We start from the raw sequence: 24,415 nt of genomic DNA, 5'->3' as shown, positions 1-24,415 counted from the left end.
TGTTATAATAACCTAAAACTTAACAACAATTTTTAGTGTTTATTAATCTTGGCAATTGTTCTACATACACTAATCAATTTTTAACTGTGTGTGCATTTAACAGTTTAACAGTGTACATTAAATGCAAATTCATGTTTTATGAATGAACATTAACAATTTAAATTTTACCTTGACTGAATAAATGCTTAATGCTTAATAAATGGTTAATAAATGCTTAAGAACATAAATGTTCTTTGTTAGTTTGTGATAACTAATGCAGCAACTAATGTTAATAAATTGAGCGTCATTGTAAAGTGATAATAAAATAAAATGTATCATTAAAATATGCAATTTTATTTTTTAATTGCAATGGTTTTAAATTTGCCACTACATTTTATTGTCAATTGCAGATACTGGGTCCACAAAAAGTATGTTTTGTCCATACTTTAGGACATTCTCATGAATCCCTATAAAACTGGGTCACAGCAGTTTGAATGAGAACTGTCCCACAGAGAGCCGTCACCCCCACCCCCTCACTCGTGTTTCCCTCCATATTCTTTCTTTTCTTCGAGCACATTTGCACGTGCAGGGGCAAAGCAGCAAGACACAGACCAATTCAGTCATCATCTTTGTTCTTGTAATCTGTTCTAAGGAGTGACATATACCGAGAGCCTGTCATGTGCTATATATTTAAACACCATATATAAAATTGTTGCTGTTTACATATATGTGTATATATATATATATATATATATATATATATATATATATACACAAATGTGGATTAAGTAAATTACAATCACTTTTACTTAATCACTTGGTGTTAAATTCATCAAAAGTGACAGTAGATTTAATTAAAAATAATTATTTTTAAATAAATGCTGTTTTTTTTTTTAGAAGTTTCCACAAAAATATCAAGCAGACAACTATTTTCAACACTGATACAACACATAAGAAATGTTTCTTGAGGACCAAATCTGCTTATTTGAATGATTTCTGAAGGATCCTGTAACTCTGAAGACTGAAGTAATGAACTTCAGCTTTGCCATCACAGGAATACATTACATTTTAAAACATATTCAAATGGAAAAGTCATTTTAATTTTTAATAATATGCAACAATATTACCGTTTACTGTATTTTAATCAATTAAATGCTGCAAGCATTAGGGAAAAGCAGTTTTTGCTAAATAGGTAAGAATTATGATAAGTGTGCTGGAATGATGTTATGATGCTCACAGCACTGCACAGAATGTGAAAAGGTAAAATCAGAGATATAAATAATCAAGCTGGCCCTAAAATCTTGACAGCTTGTGTAAGAAAATATTATCTAATGTAAATCAAAATGAAGAGCTGCAATATGCAACTGCCACAAGGTGGCGCTATTATCACACAAATTACTGCATTCAAGACTCTGCTTATCCCAAACCTATGATCCTAAAACTCATTGATATAAGTTTATATAGGCTAGATCAGCATATTAATATTGCATTAATTTATTCCATATGGTTTAAATATTACTAGTCACTAGAACTTTTTCGCCCTCGTGTGAGATTTCCGATTAAAATTGGCCAAGCAACAGTAAATGTGACCACACCTTAGAGAAAAACAAACAAACATATACACCTATATAGATGAACGATATAAAGACATACATATCAAATTAGACTTTTCATGAGGTGCCAATATTATTTAATGCAATTTTATAAGACAACAAAGACTTAAATATATACATTTGTGCATTTTTAATTTTATAAAAAGCCATACAAATGGAGAGGCACTGAAAAACACAGACACAAGTGTTACTAAAAGCATGTTGACTATTTTTTGAATTTTCTCTTTCGTGAGAGTCTTTGGCTGTTCTTAGAGGAGTCAATAAGGCAGTCAGTGTTCTCTGATCGAGGAGTGAAGGCGTTACTGGTACAGGAAGTCCCCATCACCGCAGCATCAGGAAGGCCACTGGGGAACCATTAACGTAATAATTACTGTTTATCTGGATAAACGTGAAGGCATATGCACATTAAACATGTTTAGCAAATAATATTGGAACTGTACCAGTTGCTTGTTTTAGAAACATCAGATGGTCCAGGTTCATCAGTGCCTGTAAGTAAAGAACTGAATGGAATAAAAGGCCTCATCTGTCAAGCTTTATTGGCATAAACACTAGAAATGAGAGAAAGATTACACACCGGTTTGTCTCCGTTCTGTCCGGTCCAGAGAGGAAAGCAGGCCGTTTTCCTGCAAGAGCAGTATGTTGACACTTGATACAAACACAATACAAAACCTCTCAGAGGAAGTTTAGACATTTTAAAATGATGTTACCTGATTAGATCTCGAGTCTTTCTTTCCAATGCTCAAACTGAGATGTTCTGGATACTTGGTCCTTTTCCTTCGGCCAACAACTACAATAACAAAATATTTCACCACAAATTTCTTGACCTATTCCACAATTAACAGAAACATTGTCATCATAATATTTGCATGCTGAATTCGACTGGTCTTCTTTCTTGCATCAATTTGCATACTGAAAAGTTAAAAAAGTGCTATTAGAGAGCTAACCTTGTGATTGCTCTTCCTGGTGGTCTGCTTCACCATCACAGTAAGCCGCGTGCATCTCGATCTCGCTGGTGGGGAAGAGTTTGGAGCAGATGGGGCATTCCATGCCCTGATTGTTAAGAGGAGCTACCTCTTGCTCCATCATCTCCTCCTCTACAGCAGGAGCACCTCCTCCCTCCTCTACCTCCATCACCTCACTGTCAGCGCGAGACTGGGGCTGTGAATGAGGGAAACAAATTTAAAATTATAAATAACCATACTTATTGAAATTCATTCAGCTGTAAATGAAAGTCTATATGGTCTGTTGTATGAGGTTCCTTTTAGGATGCTGCATTTGGATTGGAACAGAGTTGTATGGTGCTACTGTACCTGTGCAGGACTGGTCACCATTAGCTCTGGTGAGCTGTTTTGAGTCATCTGAGTCTCTGTATGAAGAACATGCAACTAAATTACATTTATACCAGAGGAAAAGGTATCACCATCTTCTGAAGGGCTGGAAACTTGAGTCATATACCTGGACAAATGATCTCATCCTCTTCATGCTCATGATTCTGGGCCTCTTCTTCATCCTGCTTCGCTGAACATTGTATTTGAGTTTCATCTGAAGGAGCACTTTTCCTGTCAATGAGAGGACAGCTTTATAATACTGTTGTGGTGCTGTGTCCTTTCTAACGCAAATCCCGATCCACTTTCACTGTATGGAAAACAAGAGCTGAAATATTCTGCCAGATATTTACTGCCATTATCTTTATTTTCAAAAATAACTCAAACAATACACAATGTACAACCTATTTTTTGCAGGATTCTTTGATTGAAAAAATTGCATGTGTATATATATATAGCAGTGATTGCAGCAAATTTGATGCTGACTGTGCTTCTGACATAAGCACGTCACCCAATTCTTTCAATAGATGGAATGTGTAACATAAGTTGCAAAAAGCTACTTTGATGGAAATATAAACACCAGAGCAATTTTCCAACGTGTTTTTTTTATGGAAAAAAATAATTCCTCTTTTTAAATTTAACTACACCTAAGAGATAAGGGAACAAGACACCTAAAAAGTTACCTGAAAGGTTTATTTAAAGCGGCAGTTACAGGCTCCTCATGGCTGAGGAAGGGTTTTTTTTCCTGTTGAGAAAGCAAACAAGCTATCAGTAACAGGTGCAGCAACATTCTTAACATTTGGTCTTTGTTCCAGTAAACATAATAAATGGAGCGTCATCTTGTGGTTGATGATGGTATTACACCAATATACAAGTAAAAAAACCTATAACCTCCTGAGACCCAGCTATAGACTTCTTCCCCTCTTTTCTTCCTTCTTTCCTCATAAATGAATGTCTCAGAAGAACTTTAGGGATTCAAAACAGAATATGATTTTCTATTACAAAACATGATATCGATTTCATACATGTCCTCTGTAGACATTTTGGGGACACAAGTGAATAAGGAAATAAATTGCATCTCTCTCTAAATAAATGAATATATTCCTATGAAATATGAGATTCTTATAAAAATGTTGCCAAGTTGTTACTCTCATTAATAGCCTTTTTTTTTTTGATGTATAGATACAATGCATAGAAAAGGAATATCCACTATGGCAAAGTTTAGACATACTGTCTAAAGTAAAATATTATATAAAATCGTTCTGTAATATCATTCATAAGCTGAGAATCATCTTTGTGCAAATTTTCACTTAAAAAAAAAAAAATGGCCTAGAACTAGAAAATTGATTGGTGAATAAAAACCTTGTGTTTGCCTATAGTGTCTTTTTTCCCTAATAATTCCGTCCCTCTACAGAGGATACAGCATATAATATCTTTCTTAAAAAAAAAAAAAAAGATATTCACAAAAGCTACCTGCCCAAGCTACCCAAGCAGATATGTTGAAAATCTGACTACATAATCATTTCAAACGGTGACATTCCTAGATCTAAATAACAAACCCAATGACAGAGGTTAGAGTGATATCAAGAACAGTATACTAACCACTTGCTCATCTTTTGTCTCAGGAGATGACAAAACTACGTATGTTTCACTCTGTCCGCCCTCAGCATCCTCCTGTGACCCCACCACAGACTCCTCCCTGGCTTCGTCCTTCTCTTCTACTTCTGTTCTGTTCTTTTCTTTCTCTGCCTCTTCTTCATTCTCCTCCTCATCCTCTGACAGCTGAGGAGCTCTGTGGCGCTTCCATCTTCTAACACCAAACGGCCTCTCTGAGCCAGGAAACACCTATATTAAACAAAAAAAAAAGTATCATTGGGCAATCTACATTAAGATATTGTATTAAAACAATACTGTCACAATGGTTTTGGCAGCCATAAAACAACTGTAAATATGTCACATAAATCATCTTCATGAGGAAAGCTGGTAAGTTTGAGTTCCTACGCCCCTGAATATAACTGCTGTAAATGACGTTTTGACCGAATGAATGCAGCTGGTGTCACTCACTGGCTGTCCCCAGTCTGCTTTGTGCAGCAGCTCTCGCTGGGCCTCCTTCAGGCTCTTCTCGTACACCTCCATTTGACACATGATCACACGTGTGTACTCGTCCGGGTTTTGGCCCATGGGGCAGAAAGGCACTCCCCAGTAGTAAGAGATGGTGCATTTTCTTTTTTCCACTGAAGAATGTGGAGATTTACAGTGGGAGGGTTTGAATTCCACATCCTTGGATGCTTTTGAGTCCTCTTCCAGGACAGACCGAGACATCTGTGTGTCTTGTGTAGAAGAATAGAGTGTGACGGTAGCTGGAGAGATGCAGGACTGGGTTGGGGAAAGAACCTGGAAATGACAACATATTACAACATAAGAACCATACTCTGGTTAAACCTTGCTCTTAACATGTTCTATAGCTATTGGAATATTCCTGTATACACGTAACAAGCATATTCCCAATAAACTATGACATGCACATACGAAAAGTGACGTATACGCGGTAATCTGAGTGAAGTGAAGTGTGGTGTGGCCAAGTATGGTGACCCATACTCAGAATACACACCGTGAACACACACCCGGAGCCAATGCTGCGGCGCCGGGGAGCAGTTGGGGGTTCGGTGCCTTGCTCAAGGGTCTCACCTCAGTCGTGATATTGAAGGTGGAGAGAGCGCTGGCTATTCACTCCCCCCACGATAATTCCTGCCAGACCTGAGACTCGAACCCGCGATCTTCGGGTTACAAGTCCGACTCTCTATCCATTAGGCCACGACTGCCCTAGAATGTTGATCTGGAGTGGTGACTGGCTGCCATGGCTAATGAGTACACGTCTAAGTCATCAGTAAGCTATTCTCAGTATTATTCATGAGAATGAACTCTTACCAGCCAATCACTGCGCGTTATGATGCATGAGGTCGTCTTACAGCGGAGAATTCAAATCTCATGAAAGAGCTTCGTGCTGTCAGTTCATTTCTGTGAACATGACCACAACAATATTTAATATGTAACAACACGTGGAGCGCGCATGAGAGAGCGGTTTCTGTGCGGAACGCCACGATGGGTTTAATAGTTCATATCCAGACCGGAGCAAGCGTGTTCCAAACATGAACCAGCACCGTGTTCGCGCACATATCATGTCTTCTTCAAATGAAATATGCACAAATAAGGGCACTGATACAGCGGTGACGTGACAGATTATTGTGATACACAGCAAACAATGATACAGACCGAAAATCCAAAGAAGAGTAAACAAAAAGTAACTATGCCTTTATTCTTTGTGTTTTAAATATATTTTAATAATCATCTGTCTGTATAATGAGTGTGTTGTAGGTCTGTGTTTTATTGGTTGTTTTCTCCCCTCTTCCCACCCTCTACACTCCCACTTTTCCACAGTTTTACACACCCATGGAGTCTTTTTCAGATCTAAGGTGTGAAAGACCAGTGCTGAAACAGGGGGGTTTCATGACTCTTTAATCTGGTTATGGCAATAAAGGGCTTACATAAAAGGGTCATTCCGTGTCAACTCAACCAGAGGTCCCCAGCTCAAATTTTCGATTTTGCTAATATTTTTTCTGGAGAAAGACAGACATGTATAGTAATGAAAGCCAAAATAGTAAATGTCATGGATGAATATTTACTGAGTAATCAACTAGAAGGGGGTCAAAATGGCAATTTTCACCTGAGATTCAGAGCCAAATTACATGGGGGTAAAACTGACTGAGAAATAATTCATATTTTATGATGTTATTTTACACAGAGATCGGTAGGTCTGATAGTAAAATCGGTTCACTTTAGCAATCTTTGTTGCATTATGTGCCAATGGTGACCATTCAAAAATGGGGAAACAGCACTTTTCAGGTTTTTTCTCCAAAGTTTGCATGCCTGTAACTCAAGAAGCATTAAAGATATCTTAATGCCCTTTTAGAGTGCCCTAAATATTATTTTTCCAAAGTTTGCATGCCTATAACTCAAGAAGTATAAAATATCGCAATATGATTTTAGATTCTTAATTAGTTCTTAATAAACTTTTCTTTTGGAATCTTCATTTTCAAGGCCCTACATCATTCAGTTCTAGAGACATGGAGATCTCAATGAGGCTCCATTTTCAGATTGTTGAATATGACCTATTTTTAGCGGCTGAAAAGCAAATGTTGGTCACTTTGTATACAGCTGATACTTACTGTATTTAAAGCAGAATGTCTGAATCTCAGGTGAAAATTGCCATTTTTAACCCCCCTCTACAAAATAGTGGATTACTCAGTCAATATTCATCCATGACATTTAATATTTTGGCTTTCATCTCTATACATGTCTGTATTTCTTCAGAAAAAATACCAGCAAAATCAAAAATTTGAGCCAGGGAAGTTTTTGAAATTTGTTTGATTTGAGACAGAATGACCCAATAGGAATATAACCAAATATTCAATACCCCTCTGTTCAACTGACAGGCCATTATACATGCAGTATAATAAGCACAAACTACTAACTATAAAAGTACAGTACCTACCTCTTCACTGGCATCATCTTCATCATCATCATCTGTTAAATGCAAGACCATGTGACTAGAAAATTCATTCCAAGTGTTTGGAGCAGTTTCTGCAGTTTAAAACACAATGAAATGAATAGGGCTAATTCAAGCGTCTTAAGACTTTAAACATTTTTTAGCAGGATTTTTTGAAGAATAGAAAGTTTCACAGAACAGCATTTATTTGAAGCACCAATCTTTTGTAATCTATTTTTACTATCGCTTTTGATCAATTTAATGCATCCTTGCTAAACTAAATTATGTATTTCTAAAAAAAAAATAATAATTATGGCCTGGCTGAATTTTAAGTTGTATGGAACCATCGCACAGAGAACCCAATAACTTGACAGGCCCTGTCGGCAGGAACCAAACTCACTCTGTGTGGTACCAAATACTGCAAAACACTACTCAGTCTTGCAGCAACAGTGGGTAAACCACACATGCAACTTCAAGCATTAAGTAACTGCTTTTCCGTTGCCAGAACTCAAACTGCCTTGATTCTTTACTAAAGTATTTAGTTTAATACAACTATATGGCCTTAAAGAACCTGTGCATCCTCATACCACTTGGAAATGAAGTATGCATGTTAATTTATATTTGTGCAGTGGCATCAGACAAAGACGATAATTTGAAAACTACAAACTCTTAGTTCTTCTGAGTAAACAGTGCAAACATGAAGAGGAGAGTAGTGCAAAAAAATGGCATACCAGTGTCAGATTTTACATTCTCACCCCGAGTGGTCTGATCCTCCACTTGCTTTAGATTAGGAGTTTTCTGTTCAAATGATCACACAATAGAGTTAGAACACAAATAGAGTTAGAACACAAATAGAGTAGAAAATGTCAGTCAGGGGTACTCAATCTCATCTCTAGAGATACAGGCCAAATCCCAATTCACATACTACGCATCCTATACAGCATGTGAGAGAATCAGCAACATAGCATGCCAAACATTTAAAGATACCATACTATTTCTGCTGATTTGTACCTTCCTGGGTAGGTCTCAAATAGCAGGATTGTGCAATTTTAAGTAAAACTCATTTTTAAAAATGATTAGAACATTAGAAAGGATTAATCCATTCGAAACTTAAGGTAAAGCTAGCCTTCAACAAACACAAGTGACTTATAATACAGTTCTCTGAGGAATACACACTACCATTCAAATGTTAAGGGGTACGATTTTTTTTAATGCTTTTGAAAGGAAGTCTTGCACTCACCAAGGCTGTATTCATTTGATCAAAAATGCAGTAAAACAATAATATTCTGAAATATTTTTACACTTTAATATAAGTGTTCAAGATAGTTCAAAATAACAGCATTTATTTAAATAAAAATGTTTTGCAACATTATAAACGTCTTTACTTTTTTGATCCATGAATAAAAAAACAAAAACATTTTTTACAAAACCCCAAACTTTTGAACAGTAGTGTAAAACCTGTTATTCTAAGATGTCCTACTTACACTTGCGAGAGTGACATCTTCACTGCTGTTTTTAGGCACACATTTGGGGCTTGATCTTCTAGAAGGTGAAAGGCACGTATCTGATCCTGTGCTCAAACCTTGGCTTACTTGTGTTGGTAAATGAGTATCTTCATTAGATATCTGAGTATCGTCTTCACTTGCATTAGTATTTTTACAGCAGTCTTTGTCCTCTAGCAAATCAATTTTTCGTTTGGAGTATTTCTGAGTGAAGACTGAGCATTTGGAAAAGGGCGAATCTTCCTGCTTGGGGGATAAAGCAGCAGCGCTGTACTGTGTGTGAAAATTTGATTCTGTGCTTGCCGGGATGAGGTCCTGACTCAGTTTCTCTACACATACTACAGGCTGACGAATGAAGCTGCCGTGCCTGGTGAAGAGAGGGGATGTCTGGGACAGGGAATCTGAGACAGATCTGAAGAGCTCAGGAGTGTTGCTGATGACTGTCTGTTTATCTGAGGTCTTGTCCTAGGGAGATGCATGAGCATCACAAAGGGACACAAAGGGGAAGGTTAATAATTCAGTAATTAATCCTGTAAAGCCTGACCAAAAAATGTCCATGGCATGTCCATGCATATGTGCATTTCTTTTTTTTTTCTTTCTTTTCTGAGTATCATATTTAATACATTAGAATTCTACAGCTCATATAGTATAATAAAATGAGAATATGGAGCTCATACCCAAGAAGGGCAAAAAAAAAAAAAAAAAAAAACCTTTTATTTTATTTATCAATAAACAATTTGGAGGTGCTTCTGATATTTATACAGCCAAAGAGATTAAATTCTGTAATGCTTGTAATGAAAATATTGAGATGCAGCAGACTACTTACATAAAATGCATATAAACACCAGCTGTCACTCTACATCACCCAATTTTATGTCTTAGCAAGATGATATTTAAATGCTTAGCTTTATGATCAAAACTCTGTAGTTTTTATTCTGGGGGGCAAAACATATAGAATGCAATAGGTTACTGACTGAGAGATATATAAATCCTCAAAAGCCTGATGTTTCATGTTTAATATTTACATTTTAATATGATTTTACTAAAAAAATATGTATGGATAATCCAGTAAACCCAAGATGTTTATCTTAATATATTACTAACAATATAAGCTTTACTCTTAAAAATTAACGTCAGAAAAGATTTCAGAGCAAAAAGACATGTACCACAAATTGAAAGGGATAGTTTTAAAATGATAACAAAGGGCCTAATAAAGTTTAAACTCTCAATCAGACAACATGAGGCATGTAGAAGAGCTAAGATCAGCAAAGTTTTGATAATGTTGATAATTTAGAGGCCTTAGAAGTGTGCATATGAAATATGATAAGGTTTTATAAGATTAAGCAGAAAACAATAATTTGCTAATAAAATGTGAAGCCATTTCATAACGACTAACCTGAGTGGTAGCAGAAGGACTGGAGACCGGAGTTGGAGAACTCTTTGTTGAAAGATGCGAGGAGGTCGCCTGTGATAGATCAGGCATTTCTGGAAGCGGACTAGTTTCCCTCTCATTCTCATTGTGTGTCTGATCTCGGCCGGGGTATGACAGTTTTCGCCTCAAACGTGATATCGCATTTGTTACATTCTGCTGTGGTTGATCTGTAGAGCTGACTGCTTCATCTTGACTGTCCGATGCTTTTACGGTGCTTTCCTGCAGAAATACAAGCAGCATTTTTGATTAATACAATCCCGCTCTTAGACTGGTGAAAATTTAAGGCTGGAACACACTACACAAGTGTTGCACAAATTTTTGCAGTCTAGACAAGTCTACGCTACTTGATGAAAGTCAGAGCCAGTCTGAAGAATTTGGGCAGTCGCAGTTGACAGATTTCACTGAAAATCACGTAGGGTATAATGGGCACAGATTCATGTTTGATATTTTGAGATGTTGTTAGAATTATTATTTTTTCTTTTTCATGCATCTCACAGCAGCAAGGCACATGTTTCTAAGTGAGTTTGTTTTCGGAATGACTTAAAAGTCTAGTAATGTGAGATCCTCAATCTAGTGTATGACGCTCAGTTTTCTCCAGTTACAAAAGTGAACGATGCTTAGTGTTTTAAAATCTGTTCCAATTTTAAACGTCATATAATGCATTACAGCCTTTATGAGAACAAATGTTTCACCAACATTAAGACTTTCTGCTATGGCTTTTTGTATGTTGCTGTCTTCCTGCTGTCGTTTCTCGGCAGCATTGTTTGCTTCCTGAGCACTAAGTCTCATAGCCAGGTCCAGCATCTCTTCTTCTGTCATGTCTGAAACCACAAGCAGAACACAAACAGGTCTGATTGAAATGCACACCTAATTTTTCAATCAAAATTAATGATTTGTTGTGAAATTCTGAATTGCGGTACCTTGTAGTTGAGATTGATTCTCCCTTCGTTTCCACCGGGTTGTCCGAGAGGACAGTTTAAATGAGCAATCTTCCTCCTGAGGATACATTTAAAGATGGGGGAATGTTTGGAAAATCTTACAGTTCCATTTGGTTATGTTACAGGAACAGAATTTAGCACAACATACCCAACAGTTCATATCTGGTACTAACAGTGAAATTTATTAGAAACAATTACTGCAATGATCATTATTTAGGAAAAGTTGTTGCTGTCCCATTTAGAAAACCCCTAAACCACACATAAACCTTTAAACGAAGCCGAACACACAGTATGTGGCTGCCTACTGTATACCCAGTACCTCTTCATTTTCAGAATCAGATATGACCAGGGTCTCTTCACTATGCTCCACTCTGTTGACTTTCGCTCTTCTTCCGCCTTCATCCGTTGTGCGCTTCCGGCGGGGCATCCTACCGCGACCTAAACATTAATTCTCTCTTCGAACACCTCTAGACACACTCTCTGAGACGCTAACTGCTCATAAACTTTTACTGAACACGTTCAATGTTCATATTCGATGATACAACGTTAGTTCGGTCGGTCGAAGGCTCGAAAAACAAGGATTTCGATTCCAAGATATTTTCACAAGCGGTTGTCACGTCACGTGACATGAGGGACAAGGAAAGAGGTTACGTCACAACCGACAGCGCGCGAGCCAGCACGATTTTTTTGATTTCCGCGAATCAGTTTGTTTCAAAGAACTGGTTCAAAAGCGATTCAACGATTCTTTTACATCATTACAACATTTTTATTAGGTTTTAAAGACAACGTTAATCCAAATAAGAATGCGGTATTAACTACATAAAAATTAAATAGCATCACTAACATGTAGGGTTTTAATAACAAAACAGGGTTTTAAAACTCCACTAAATTTAAGTCATATCAATAAATTTTAAGTCATATAGTCACAAATATATATTTTTAAATGAATCAATTAAGGATGTTCATTGTAACTTCATGTGTCCCAATTCAGTTTGAAGCCAAAATTCAGCTCATAAAACCCGTCATTTCGAAATAGAAAAAGTCATTTCGAAACTAATTTGTCCTCATTTGTAAGTCGCTTTGGATAAAAGCGTCTGCTAAATGACTAAATGTAAATGTAAACTGAATTTACACTTAGAACAAAAATTGTTGTTCAGTGAGTTGTTAGCTCGGATTCAACCCACTCCTGAACGGATTTTGTGAACCGGTTCATTGAAAGATTCGACTCCACAAAACGATTAATTCGCCAACCAGACGTTGCTCTGATGCTACATTTCCTTCACCTGCTATCGGAAATGTCCTATTTCCCACTTATAAAGTCGTGATTACGAGCTTGTCGTATTCAAGTGCTTTAATGTCGGAAAGAATCAAATGTAGCATCCCAAACATTCACCGCGCTATACATGCAGTTCGCTGACAATTCTGGAATTTCGGTCAAAAACATACTTATTTCACTGCTTATAAAACATACAATATGCTTCGCATGATCGTTCATATCTAGCCTATAAATACACTACTTTAGCGACAAGACAAAGGGATGTAGTTGTTGTGAGAACAGCATTGACGGCAGCAATCATTGTTCCCTCCACCATGTTTAAAGTTTATGACCCGCCTAACTCAGGTATCAAAATTATTTCCGAATTTCCCAGTAATAAATACGACTTGAGAGGCCGTTCACGTCCAATTTCCTATTAGGAAACTCGTATTTCCGATAGCACGTGAAGGCAGCATTAATCACACCCAGGAGCAGGAAAATATCTGAGGTGCATATTACATATTCTTGTCAAATCGTACGCGAAATTAAGATTGTTCATTTGTGCATTAATAACACTTAAAAGTGGTAAAATGGCAGGTGGGAGATTAAACGTAACTTAAAAGAATGGCAACTTCACTTGCCAAGTTAGAAAGTAACGTAACGATTTACGAAATTAGCAAAATAAACCAACTCGCATAGCAACGAGACATATATTTACCCCCTATAGATTCTCTTACGGATCCTTACGTTATTGCTTAGTAGTTGCGTAGACGTGTATAGAAGTAATTTTGTGAAGCATGTAGGATAAATGGTTCACATGTTTGTTTGTAAACAGAGTAAAATGGGTTACAGGATATATGAAGAGACTTGTGCAGCGCATGTATCGTCTGCGCATGCGCGATCCGCCTCCTGCAAACATCATGGCGCAGCAAGAGCCGAATGGAGATTTTCCATATTTACCTTCAGGGGCGGCCGAGGGTAAGAGACCGGCGACATTCATTCAGAATAAATGGTGTTACATTCGGTGCATTATTTATAAGCAAAACATGACATTTATTCCTAGAATGTACAGCGCCTGAGAGTGTGAGGGAGTGTAAAGCATGGTAGCATAGCTCAAGCTCCTCAGTGCTCTTTTAGGACTGCTGCTTTAATGTCTAGGAAGAACAGCGTATCCAAGGTCGATGTAAGACATAGTCTGATTTTTTGCATCTAAATGCAAAGAAAGTCTATTTTAGGTTTGATTTGCCTCAAAGCGGTTTTGTATGCGTGTCTTTTATATATCAATGAAATGCTGCTTTGTAGTTACTGTTTCTGATGCTGATCTTTCTTTCAGTGAACCGAATGATAAAGGAGCACAGTGACTTGTTCTCTGATTCTCAATGTAAAGTGTGTAGCGCGGTCTTAATCTCAGAATCCCAGAAACTTGCACATTACCAGGTATGAATTTACACTCGCATGGACAAAGCTTAAATGATCGCATCATTTCCTTGGTTCCTCAGCCAATACAGTGCAAAACGGGGTTTTGGGGACTAGATAGTACTGATTTCAAGTGTTTCAGAATGGCATACTAGCATGCTACTCGTACTACTTCTGCAGTATGCTCTGTTTTTGTGTACGCTTGCTTTGAATAACCAGACTACAACCCTTACGAAAATTAACCATGTTTTACTTCAAATAAAACCAAAAACCATGGTTACTATAGTTAAAATTAACAGTCATCTTGCTACACTAACCATAGTTTAACCATGGTATTTATAGTAAAACTGTGGCTATACAAATGGTAATCAATGCGCCAGAAAAAACAACAACAACACCATTTTGTAAGGGAACACGGAAAAGTTCTGTGTACTATCAGAGACAGAATATAGCAGAGACGAGCTACTTGAATTACAATAAATGAGAGAAATTTATGCTCACAATATGACAATTCTAGTAAACAAACTCTCACGACAGAATAAATACTATTGAAATAAACAGAAGATTTCGAGATGGTCACCCAGTAAGCTGGCCTCCCTAAAAGGGAGAGTATTGGGTATGTGGGTATTGGGACAGTCCTGTGGGTACCAAGTCCGGCTGTATCCCACAATGAAGTATGCTCAATATGACCTTCCAGTTCCAGCATTTTGTTACATCACCCATGATTTTTAACTTCTCATTATTTGATCAGAGACTGTTGATGACAACAAACATTGATGAAACATGCTACATGTATTATTTCCAGCATGATAACTGACTGTTGGTAAATAACGCTTGGAAAATGTTTAGTGACAATTATCCCATGACAAAAGCACTTTACTAAATGTCATACCTTCTAATGTAAATTTTTATTTTTTTTGTCTTGCAGAGCAAAAACATGAGAGCAAAGTACGCCGGTACATGAGCATTCATAGTAATGAGGAGCCCATCGCAAAACGGTTCAAGCCTTCAGGTGATGTAAGTCAGATAAATGGCCAGATGTGATAGAGACTTATTGAATATTGGATCACAGATCCTGCATTAATGGCTAGTGTTATGTTTTGCAGACAATTAATGTCGACGAAGGGGACAAATACAAAGCCTGCAATGTGTGCAACATGACATTCTCTTCTCCAGTAGTGGCACAGTCACATTACCAGGTATGAATTTACACTCGCATGGACAAAGCTTAAATGATCGCATCATTTCCTTGGTTCCTCAGCCAATACAGTGCAAAACGGGGTTTTGGGGACTAGATAGTACTGATTTCAAGTGTTTCAGAATGGCATACTAGCATGCTACTCGTACTACTTCTGCAGTATGCTCTGTTTTTGTGTACGCTTGCTTTGAATAACCAGACTACAACCCTTACGAAAATTAACCATGTTTTACTTCAAATAAAACCAAAAAACCATGGTTACTATAGTTAAAATTAACAGTCATCTTGCTACACTAACCATAGTTTAACCATGGTATTTATAGTAAAACTGTGGCTATACAAATGGTAATCAATGCGCCAGAAAAAAACAACAACAACACCATTTTTGTAAGGGAACACGGAAAAGTTCTGTGTACTATCAGAGACAGAATATAGCAGAGACGAGCTACTTGAATTACAATAAATGAGAGAAATTTGCGTTCACAATATGACAATTCTAGTAAACAAACTCTCACGACAGAATAAATACTATTGAAATAAACAGAAGATTTCCCGAGATGGTCACCCAGTAAGCTGGCCTCCCTAAAAAGGGAGAGTATTGGGTATGTGGGTATTGGGACAGTCCTGTGGGTACCAAGTCCGGCTGTATCCCACAATGAAGTATGCTCAATATGACCTTCCAGTTCCAGCATTTTGTTACATCACCCATGATTTTTAACTTCTCATTATTTGATCAGAGACTGTTGATGACAACAAACATTGATGAAACATGCTACATGTATTATTTCCAGCATGATAACTGACTGTTGGTAAATAACGCTTGGAAAATGTTTAGTGACAATTATCCCATGACAAAAGCACTTTACTAAATGTCATACCTTCTAATGTAAATTTTTATTTTTTTTGTCTTGCAGAGCAAAAAACATGAGAGCAAAGTACGCCGGTACATGAGCATTCATAGTAATGAGGAGCCCATCGCAAAACGGTTCAAGCCTTCAGGTGATGTAAGTCAGATAAATGGCCAGATGTGATAGAGACTTATTGAATATTGGATCACAGATCCTGCATTAATGGCTAGTGTTATGTTTTGCAGACAATTAATGTCGACGAAGGGGACAAATACAAAGCCTGCAATGTGTGCAACATGACATTCTCTTCTCCAGTAGTGGCACAGTCACATTACCAGGGCAAAGTTCACTCCAAGAACCTTCGCTTGAAGACCTTTGGTCAGCAGACTCCTGGTAAGAAGACTTGATTATCATGATATTTAGGATAAAATCCTGGAATTATCAGAATGAGTTGTACACTTGTAAAAACATGTTAGACTTGCTCTGCGATCAGTTCTTTTGTACTGGGTATTTTCATTTTTAATAAAATCTAGGTATCTAGCCTATTGTATGTCACAAATGCAAAGGAATTGATCATATTTTCTGATTTTACACCTAATAGTTTACACATTTTCATAAAAAAATAGGATAGAAAATGTTAAATGATGGTGATCATGCATATGCATTCCATTCTGTTTCACACCGAAAAGCTGACCTCCTGTGTTTTGGCTCATATTCCAGCATTACCTCAGCCCAAAGCACAGGTGAAGAAGGATGAAGGGCTACCTGAAGGTGGGCAGGGGCCAGCAAAGCGGGACCCCAACCGCTTCTGCTCCATCTGTCAGGCTTCCTTCAACAATCCCCTCATGGCTCAGCAGCACTACAATGGCAAGAAACATAAAAAACACCTGACTAAACAGAAGCTGATGGAGACCTATGGGCCGTCCTCTGCACCAGGTCAGAACATAGAAGAGGGTCTCACGTTCTACAAGTTCATGTAGAACTTGATGTGGACTTTAAGTGGGAATTCCATCAGTAACACACAGCCAGAAGTTCCCCTTTTATGTAGTAATATAATAATTTATATAATTCATATACAAATTATTAAACCAATGAAGTGCTTTAACAAAGGGTGCACACTTCACAATTCTGTGACTGCCATTTGCAAACTTACATTGTAAGTATATTATTCTAAACTTTTTTCTTTTTTTTCTTTTTTTTTTAAAAGAGGAGTCATCTAAATGAATTCTGGTAATCAACCAGAGTTGATTCAAATAACTTCAAAAACTTCAGTAACTTCAAATCTAACTTGAACAAGTTGCACAAAACATAAAGACCATGTTTAGATGCACCTCAAATTATGTTTAAGATCTATATTTCAGTGTGTATGCATACAGTAAGGATTTCTGCAATGTAGATGGAATCACAAAATCCAGTCATAAATATGGGACTTATGGTATAATGCAGAATGCGATGGAATTTGGCTAATTTTGGGTGAATAAATCACAAGTAGGCTATACAGTGAATTAAAACACAGTATGTTTTGGTGTCTGTGAATATTAAAGTACAAAAACCATTTGAGCTGATCTGTCACGCAAAAATGAAACCGCATCGAAACTGTATTTATTTATTTTGTGATCAAATTTGAAAGCTGAGAATTTTCATACCAGAAGTAACAAAAGCTTATTGCACATCATCAGAAAACAGACTGAAAAATGGATCTTCTGAATGTTGGTTCATCAAAGATCTGTTAAAATCACTTCAGTATTGTCAGCACAGCCCTAGGTTGATATACTAATGTATATCACTTACTCCATTTTAGCCTTGAAATTGAGGATTTGTAGTCACTTTGTTTTTATCGCAATTTTTATCAGCCTCCACACTGAAGGGCTACCCATGTACTGTGTGCAATATTGAGCTGAACTCTGTGGAGCAGTACCAGGCCCACATCAGCGGTTCCAAACACAAGAACCAGTGAGTACCACGTGCTGCTTTTAACAGCCTTCTTGAAAAGATTTCCCCATCTTATTGGTCGACTAATAACATATTCCCCCATTTGACAGCGTCAAACTCAAGAAAGGGCCAAATGTATTTCCCGGCCCCCCTGAGAACTACCAGCCCGATTTCCAGTATCCACCCAACCAGGAAGGACCAGAGGACGTGGGCGACTGGGACAGCTTCAACGAGGGCTATGAGTGAGAAGACACTGTCAGACTCCGCTGCACTCTTCTCATTTGTGACAAGCTTCCTCCGTTTAGGCACAGGTCAATGTGTGTCTGCACTGTGCATCTCCTAAGGCCAGCTTTTCACCACACTACATCTCTTCCTGTCTATTCTTGTCGCTCTCACACACAGTTGAGGGACCACAATAAACTTCCACAGCTTTTTTTTTTTTTCACTCAAAAACCGAAGGCAAGGAGGCAAAACTTAAGAGTGCTGCTTTTTCCAGTGTTAGGATTGTTTATTAGTGTTATGTTACGTGTTTGTTTGGTTTACAAAAGTTCATTTCCACAATCTCCACATACAGATGCAGGTCCTGAAGGTGGTTTCGGGAGATGTTTTGTCTATATGTTTGATACTCTTACTTGTTGCTTATTGTTTTAACTGCTCAAGCTCCATGTTTTGTTAAATGAATGTCTGTGAAGTTCAAAGCTGTTGAATTTGATAGTGTGCAACATTTGGAAAGTTTGTTTTTTGGGAGCTTGGAGTGCTTTATTTCTTAATTTCTGATTTTCTATGTCAATTTTGAAAAAAAAGAAAAAATGAATTTTTAACCAATTTTAGTGATTTACTCTTGTTTGTTCTAGGCTGGACATTAGTTGTCTTTAATTTCATGGCTCCTTTCCATTTCCATGTAAACGTAAATCTTTAAGTAGGAAGTATACTGTCATTTCATATACGCTTACTAGAGATTTAAGTTAAGGTAAATTGGTGCTTCAGTTCTGACATCCAAACTGACCTTGTCCTAGTTATTGAAGCTGTCCAATTATAGGAAATTAGCGCCAGATGATGAAGGTGATTTATTTATTTAGTTTATATTTAGGTACAGATTTCATCTTGACGTTGTCACGACATAGATTCCTGCAGTATATTCTGGTGTAACTGTTTTACAAAGTCAAACTAGTACTACAAGCTGATTAGTCATACATGTACTTGTAAAAGATTCTCTGTTCAGGATTCATGAGAAAGCGCTCTAATTATAAAGCGAAAATGTAAAGTATGAAGCGAAAATGCAGTCCCAATTCGATGACTGTTGAGCATATGTGTAATGTATGGTTGCATTGTTTATTTTTGCAGTGTACATTGCAGATTGTTCTTGGTGCAAGAGACTGATGCTAATGCTAAGATGTAAAATCAGCAATAGTTCAATTAGTGTTTAGAATCATCATAATTAAGCTTACAAATGATTCAGTTTAAGAGTGTTTCTTAGGGGCTGTTTTTTAAGTCATTGTGAAAGACTGAAGCGTGACCATTAATCTTTGTGTGTGTTCAAACCGAAAGGGCCTGGGTTTTTTTTCTCCCAAGTCTGTTATGATAGATGTATGTTGGAAATTAATACAGATTCATCAAAATCTGTCAATGGACCCAATAGCAGCCAGCAAAAGGACTACTGTAAGTACAGTGTTGCTTAGTTTGGGAGCCTAGAATGTTATACTGACAAATGTTCTCGCAAGGCTTCTAACAACAGCAGTTGTGTGCTGGATTAAGGCCTTCAATCTTGGTAGCATATATGTTTTTGTTGTCACTTTGCTTTTATTGGTCAATTTTTTTTTCAACAGACAGTTTGAGCCTAAAGAGATGTACGTTACTTTTCATCCAGTAAAATGTTTTGAGAAAAAAAAAACATGAATGTTTTAATGAACATACGTGCACTCACACAACTTGCTCTCATATACACCTTATTTTTCCGTGCTGAAATAAGCTATTTATTAAGTGTGATTGATTGTTTTTGTACAGCTAAAAAAAAAAAAATAGCTTGACACCAAAAGCTTTTCTCATTTCATTTAGAATAGCTGTACCACTTCTATGTTAAAAATAAGATGCATACTTCAACAGGGCAGCTTTTATTATTCTGCATTTCTTTTCAATATAGAAGTCCACATTTATATAAGTTCAATGTTTTCCATCTACTTATTGACCTTTTCAATAAAGTTGCCATAAGAAATGTTAGCTACCTTTCTTTTTCTTTCTTTTTTTTGCTAGAGCCTTTTGGAATATTTACATTGCCCCACCTCACCCTGTTTTTCGCTACTGTACCTTTAAGAGTTTTGTATATAAATTAACTCTCTTATGATTGGTCAAATTTCTGAATACTGAATTCTAGCTATTTTAAATGGTTTAATGTGTGTATAGTTATAACTTCTGAATGACCTGTTTGAACATTTTCTACCAAGTTTATATATAAATAAGCAAATACTGATTGGATCATTATTGCAGTGATTAATGTTTCTTACATGTTGCATGTTTTTGCAAATTTTTTTTAACCCTAAATGATGCAGTGTAGCTTTTCATTTCTTAAACAACCATGATGTTGTAGGGTTAAAAGAATTCTTGACAAACATACATGATGTCAGAAACATATTAATTTCTGTAATAACGATTAAATCCTAAAATCTGAAGTGTTTGCTTATTTAAATCCAAACCGTAACTTTTTTTTTTTTGGCCAGGCAGTGTATATATAAAATACAGTTTTTCCAAAGATGACTTCCAAAAAGGATGCATAGATTCAGATCTTGTCCTCTAGATGGCGTACTTTACACACTAGCCCCGTTCTTGATGACTACTTTTTGTGAATGAAGGACAATACAATTTTCTAGTCTTCTCTGATAAATCTTCTCTGATATACATTTGTATTAATGTAGACTTCTCAAAGTCTATTGCATTTTTATTCATTTTATTTCATTGTTGTTTCATAGCGTTGCTAGAACCATACAACATCTGTAAATCAAGTATGGATTGTTAGCAACTTCATAGAATTCCCTTTGCCTTTTGGCACTGTTATTGTCAAATTTTTTTTTTTTTTCCACTAAAAAAGAAAAGAAAAGAAAAGAAAAGAAAAGCAGTTGCCTAACCGTTTATAGCTGCTAACAGCACTATATCCAGTTTCTATATCCCTCATGTGCTGTAAAAATTTAATGTTGCTCGTTTTTTGCCAGGTATTTCCATTCATAAAAAGGCAGTGGGGAGGAGAGCTGACTATTTTCATTGATAAGATCTATTTACTCGAAGGGGGAGGTATCTGGTGCTTTCCATTCACTGAGAGCGATGGGTACTGCCCCTCCGGTGAGGCGCCACAGTGTATAAACAACCCAGTTCTACGTACTACCCAGCATGCTGAAACATAGACTCCCCTGTGTGAGCCCAACATACTCCACCCACCATCATTTAAAGCTTTTCCGTATGTATATTCACTGCAGAGATATTAGCACCATGTTGGGTTTAGCTCTCCTGTGAATTGTCCTGTGAAAGTTATTTATGAGGATGACAGATTCATCTCTACAAATTTCCCCCCGACAAAGACGTTTAGAATTACCTGGACCACATTGCCGTGAAAAGAGGATTGTTTCGAGCTGGCTGTAGCGCAGTGTGCTGTAACTTTAGTGGTTATAGTCTGTAGTTTCATAGTTTGACCTCTACATTTCATCCAAAATGAGGCCCAGGGAGCTTTGGGTCATGTTGAGTGTAACTTGATGAATGAGTGCTGGACTTTGGCAGACCCATTCAAGTTTACACTTGCGTTTCCAAACATGCCCTTGTGTATTGAATGGCCACATGGACACTTGTTTGAACTGAGCACTGTTTGCTGAACCCCTCTTTGGGTTGTGTAGTCATCCTTTATTTGCTGTTTGGGAGCTTTGTGGCCTGCACGGAATAGACCTAATGCAAACTGTCCTATTTCTTTTTATATTAATTTTTGTATCTGTTTTTTCCCCTATTTTTTTTTCTTTCTCCTTAAGGCAAGACTCCTTGATTAATCACAGCACATCAAAACAACAGTTTTGAATTCCATTTCTTTTTTTTCTTTTTTTTTTTTTTAAATGTTAAATAAAATGTGCAAAAATGAGGCACAATCTAACTGAAGATGCACTAATTTGCTCACATTTTCAGAACAGAAATCTGAATGCTGGTTCAAAACTGGTTCTTGTGTCATTATGTTGGCATATTAGAGTTAAAGGTTTCTATTTTTATCTGTCCATAAATCAGAAAATACTGTCACTAGGAATTAAGTGTTACATAAGTCAGGGTGAATTATATGTTCGAACCGTTTTGTAAAAACATGTAAAAACTGTAAAGTTTGGTGTATGTAAGTGCTAATGAAGTGGTTCAATGCACGAAAAATCCCATTAATATATAAAAAAGGCCTTTGAAGATATGAATTGTAATTTAAATCTATCTTTATCAAATAGATAAAGTTCAATAAATTAAATACTTAAACATGTATTTTGTTGTCTTTCCACTAGTCTGAAACAAAACATGCCCTCAAAATTGACCAGTGCAAGAAAAAAAAAAAAAAAAAAAAATTATTTTTATTTTTTAAATCTACTGAATATCTGCTGTTATGACTTTTATTTTATTTTATTTATTTATTTATTTTTGTCCTTTTTGGGGATTGTCAGGTCACTTGAAAAATTGTGTATGTTCCACAGGATTTATTTTTAATTAATTTTTATTTTTTGTAGATTTGGATAGAATTTGTATTTATTTATTTACTTACTTTACATAAGTGTCCCTTTATGAGAATACTTATGAGATTGCTTTATTAAGAATACCTTCATGATTCATTACATACAATTACATTTTTTCTAGAGTGTTAATGTTATGGTAAAAATCATAATTATTTTGAATGTTTAAACTCTCATGGATGGTATACAGTGTGGACTGTCAGGATTTAGGAAATAGGGGTTGGGGGTTTGCTCATGGGTGAAGAGAGAAAGTGTTGTTGAGGGGCATGTGGGCGGCAGGAGGCTGTATTCTCTGTTTTGCCTGTCACAGTTTCAGGGGGTTATTGTCTAGGATGGAGACATCCGGAGGTCAATGCCTCAAACCCTGTGTGAGGCAGGGAACAAAACAGCCCTGTATAAGAACAGACCAAATGGGAATCACAGGTGGCAGGAATGGGCTACATCTATATGGAAATGAGCTCACTGTTCTCAGCGTCCCTCTGCAGCCACTGCTAATTTGCTTGATGCGCTGCTGGCCTCTTATTTTCACATGGGAGGTGAGTTGTTGGGTGGATCTTACAGAAACTGAAAATGTCCAGGTCCAGCAATTTTTTTTTTTTTTTTGTAATTGCTATTTTCTGAATGTTAATTCTCCTTACTGTAATTTAGCTTTTAAAAACTTATTTGCATAAATTATTGCCAAATACAGCCATTATAGATACTCTTATTATGCATTAAATACATTAAATTACCTTTACTTTAAAAATACATTTAAAAAAATTAAGATTTTTGTCAAGACAATGACTTCTCCATAATCCTCGTTTAATATTTTAAGAAATAATGGATAATACTGATATAATAATATTTTTAGCAAAATAAAATGGACATATACCTCACTTTCCAACAAGAACTCCTTTCAGAGACACATTAGAAATGACATGAACACAGATGTTGGCTCACATTTTTCACCCTGGATGAAGAAAAGCTTAGTTTTAGCCACAGAAAGGGTTGAGCCTTTCTCCTGAGGTTTTGCAATAATTTTCGTGTTTATCCTCCAGAAACAAACAGCCCATAAGACATGTTCTATTTCAGCTCAAACATATAATATCCCCCACACACACACACACAAAATATCATGATTTCCCTAGAGCCATGCTTCCAGTAATTAATACCACCAGACGTTCATGGGCAGTTACAAAAAGGCTGTTTCATAATGTCAAATCGGATGTTTGCTTGACATAATCCAACAAACATGAGAGAATGTTGAACTGGTGATAAGAGAGGGTCAAACATTTGTTTGCCTGATGGCTGGGACTTTTAGGTTTTTGACTGCTTTAGCTTGCAAATACAAACAAAAAATTAAAATCATTTTAAAAAAATGACAAAAACTGTAGACAAATTATTGATTCTTAATACATAACTGGTGGTGGATGAGGAGATTCCTTCCTTCCATGTAAAGCGCTTTGAGTACCCAGAAAAGCGCTATATAAATGTAACGAATTATAACAAATACATTTTTGTGCTTGTTCTTTCTTATGGTCAATTACATGTTATACTGTCCATGATAAAGAAAAGAGAAAATATTACAAAAATCAAGTTTGAAGCATGTGGCAAATTCTTAAAAATGTACTGTGTATTCATATTTCTTCTATATAATCTTTTGTTTTTTTCTTTCTTTTTCAAGTCAAAGTCAATTTAATGACTCTAAAAATGTTCATCTTT

General features: G+C 36.5%; 2 protein-coding genes and 1 non-coding gene across 8 annotated transcripts; 1 reads left to right on the top strand and 2 right to left on the bottom strand.

Moving 5' to 3' along the window:
* Nucleotides 1-1,631: 1,631 nt before the first annotated feature.
* On the bottom strand, nt 1,632-13,362 carry uimc1 (ubiquitin interaction motif containing 1). Of its 3 annotated transcripts, XM_058757860.1 has the most exons (18): nt 13,338-13,362; nt 11,655-11,763; nt 11,318-11,393; nt 11,094-11,218; nt 10,362-10,616; nt 8,948-9,430; nt 8,195-8,261; nt 7,470-7,558; nt 4,982-5,311; nt 4,520-4,762; nt 3,601-3,662; nt 3,048-3,151; nt 2,903-2,958; nt 2,537-2,750; nt 2,300-2,379; nt 2,167-2,215; nt 2,033-2,078; nt 1,632-1,936 (listed from the first exon to the last, which is right to left on the bottom strand). In XM_058757860.1, exons 2-18 carry the CDS (start codon nt 11,760-11,762, stop codon nt 1,798-1,800), a joined length of 2,526 nt encoding a protein of 841 aa, XP_058613843.1. In that variant the 5' UTR covers nt 11,763; nt 13,338-13,362; the 3' UTR covers nt 1,632-1,797. The 3 variants fall into 3 exon arrangements, with proteins under 3 accessions (XP_058613843.1, XP_058613844.1, XP_058613842.1); XM_058757861.1 differs by lacking the exon at nt 13,338-13,362 and having other exon boundaries at nt 7,470-7,501; nt 11,655-11,968; XM_058757859.1 differs by lacking the exon at nt 13,338-13,362 and having other exon boundaries at nt 11,655-11,966.
* LOC131529575 (small Cajal body-specific RNA 14) lies at nt 7,796-7,925 on the bottom strand. The gene has a single exon (XR_009268143.1). It is a non-coding gene; the product is annotated as a small Cajal body-specific RNA 14 (non-coding RNA).
* Nucleotides 13,004-18,437, top strand: znf346 (zinc finger protein 346). Of its 4 annotated transcripts, none has more exons than XM_058757864.1 (8): nt 13,004-13,098; nt 13,443-13,568; nt 13,924-14,027; nt 16,119-16,208; nt 16,298-16,445; nt 16,773-16,988; nt 17,906-18,005; nt 18,095-18,437. In XM_058757864.1, the coding sequence occupies exons 2-8, from the start codon at nt 13,448-13,450 to the stop codon at nt 18,228-18,230; spliced, it is 915 nt and encodes a 304-aa protein (XP_058613847.1). In that variant the 5' UTR covers nt 13,004-13,098; nt 13,443-13,447; the 3' UTR covers nt 18,231-18,437. The 4 variants fall into 4 exon arrangements, with proteins under 4 accessions (XP_058613847.1, XP_058613845.1, XP_058613846.1 ...); XM_058757862.1 differs by having other exon boundaries at nt 16,283-16,445; XM_058757863.1 differs by lacking the exon at nt 13,004-13,098 and having other exon boundaries at nt 13,426-13,568; nt 16,283-16,445.
* Nucleotides 18,438-24,415: the final 5,978 nt, after the last annotated feature.

Source organism: Onychostoma macrolepis, chromosome 21 (genome assembly GCF_012432095.1).
Source record: "Onychostoma macrolepis isolate SWU-2019 chromosome 21, ASM1243209v1, whole genome shotgun sequence".
NCBI lineage: Eukaryota > Metazoa > Chordata > Actinopteri > Cypriniformes > Cyprinidae > Onychostoma > Onychostoma macrolepis.
Note: the sequence above shows the minus strand (reverse complement) of the source record. Positions and strands in the feature narration are given on the sequence as shown.

Bases quoted from the DNA above. Each gene is read 5' to 3' on its own strand.
- uimc1 (XM_058757860.1), bottom strand. From the start codon at position 11,762: ATGCCCCGCCGGAAGCGCACAACGGATGAAGGCGGAAGAAGAGCGAAA. The intron at 11,394-11,654 runs GTACTGGGTATA...ATGTATCCTCAG, and splicing joins CTGATTCTGAAAATGAAGAG to GAGGAAGATTGCTCATTTAA. The intron at 7,559-8,194 runs GTATGCCATTTT...TTTAAACTGCAG, and splicing joins GAATGTAAAATCTGACACTG to AAACTGCTCCAAACACTTGG.
- znf346 (XM_058757862.1), top strand. From the start codon at position 13,448: ATGAAGAGACTTGTGCAGCGCATGTATCGTCTGCGCATGCGCGATCCG. The intron at 13,569-13,923 runs GTAAGAGACCGG...TCTTTCTTTCAG, and splicing joins ACCTTCAGGGGCGGCCGAGG to TGAACCGAATGATAAAGGAG. The intron at 14,028-16,118 runs GTATGAATTTAC...TTTGTCTTGCAG, and splicing joins AGAAACTTGCACATTACCAG to AGCAAAAAACATGAGAGCAA.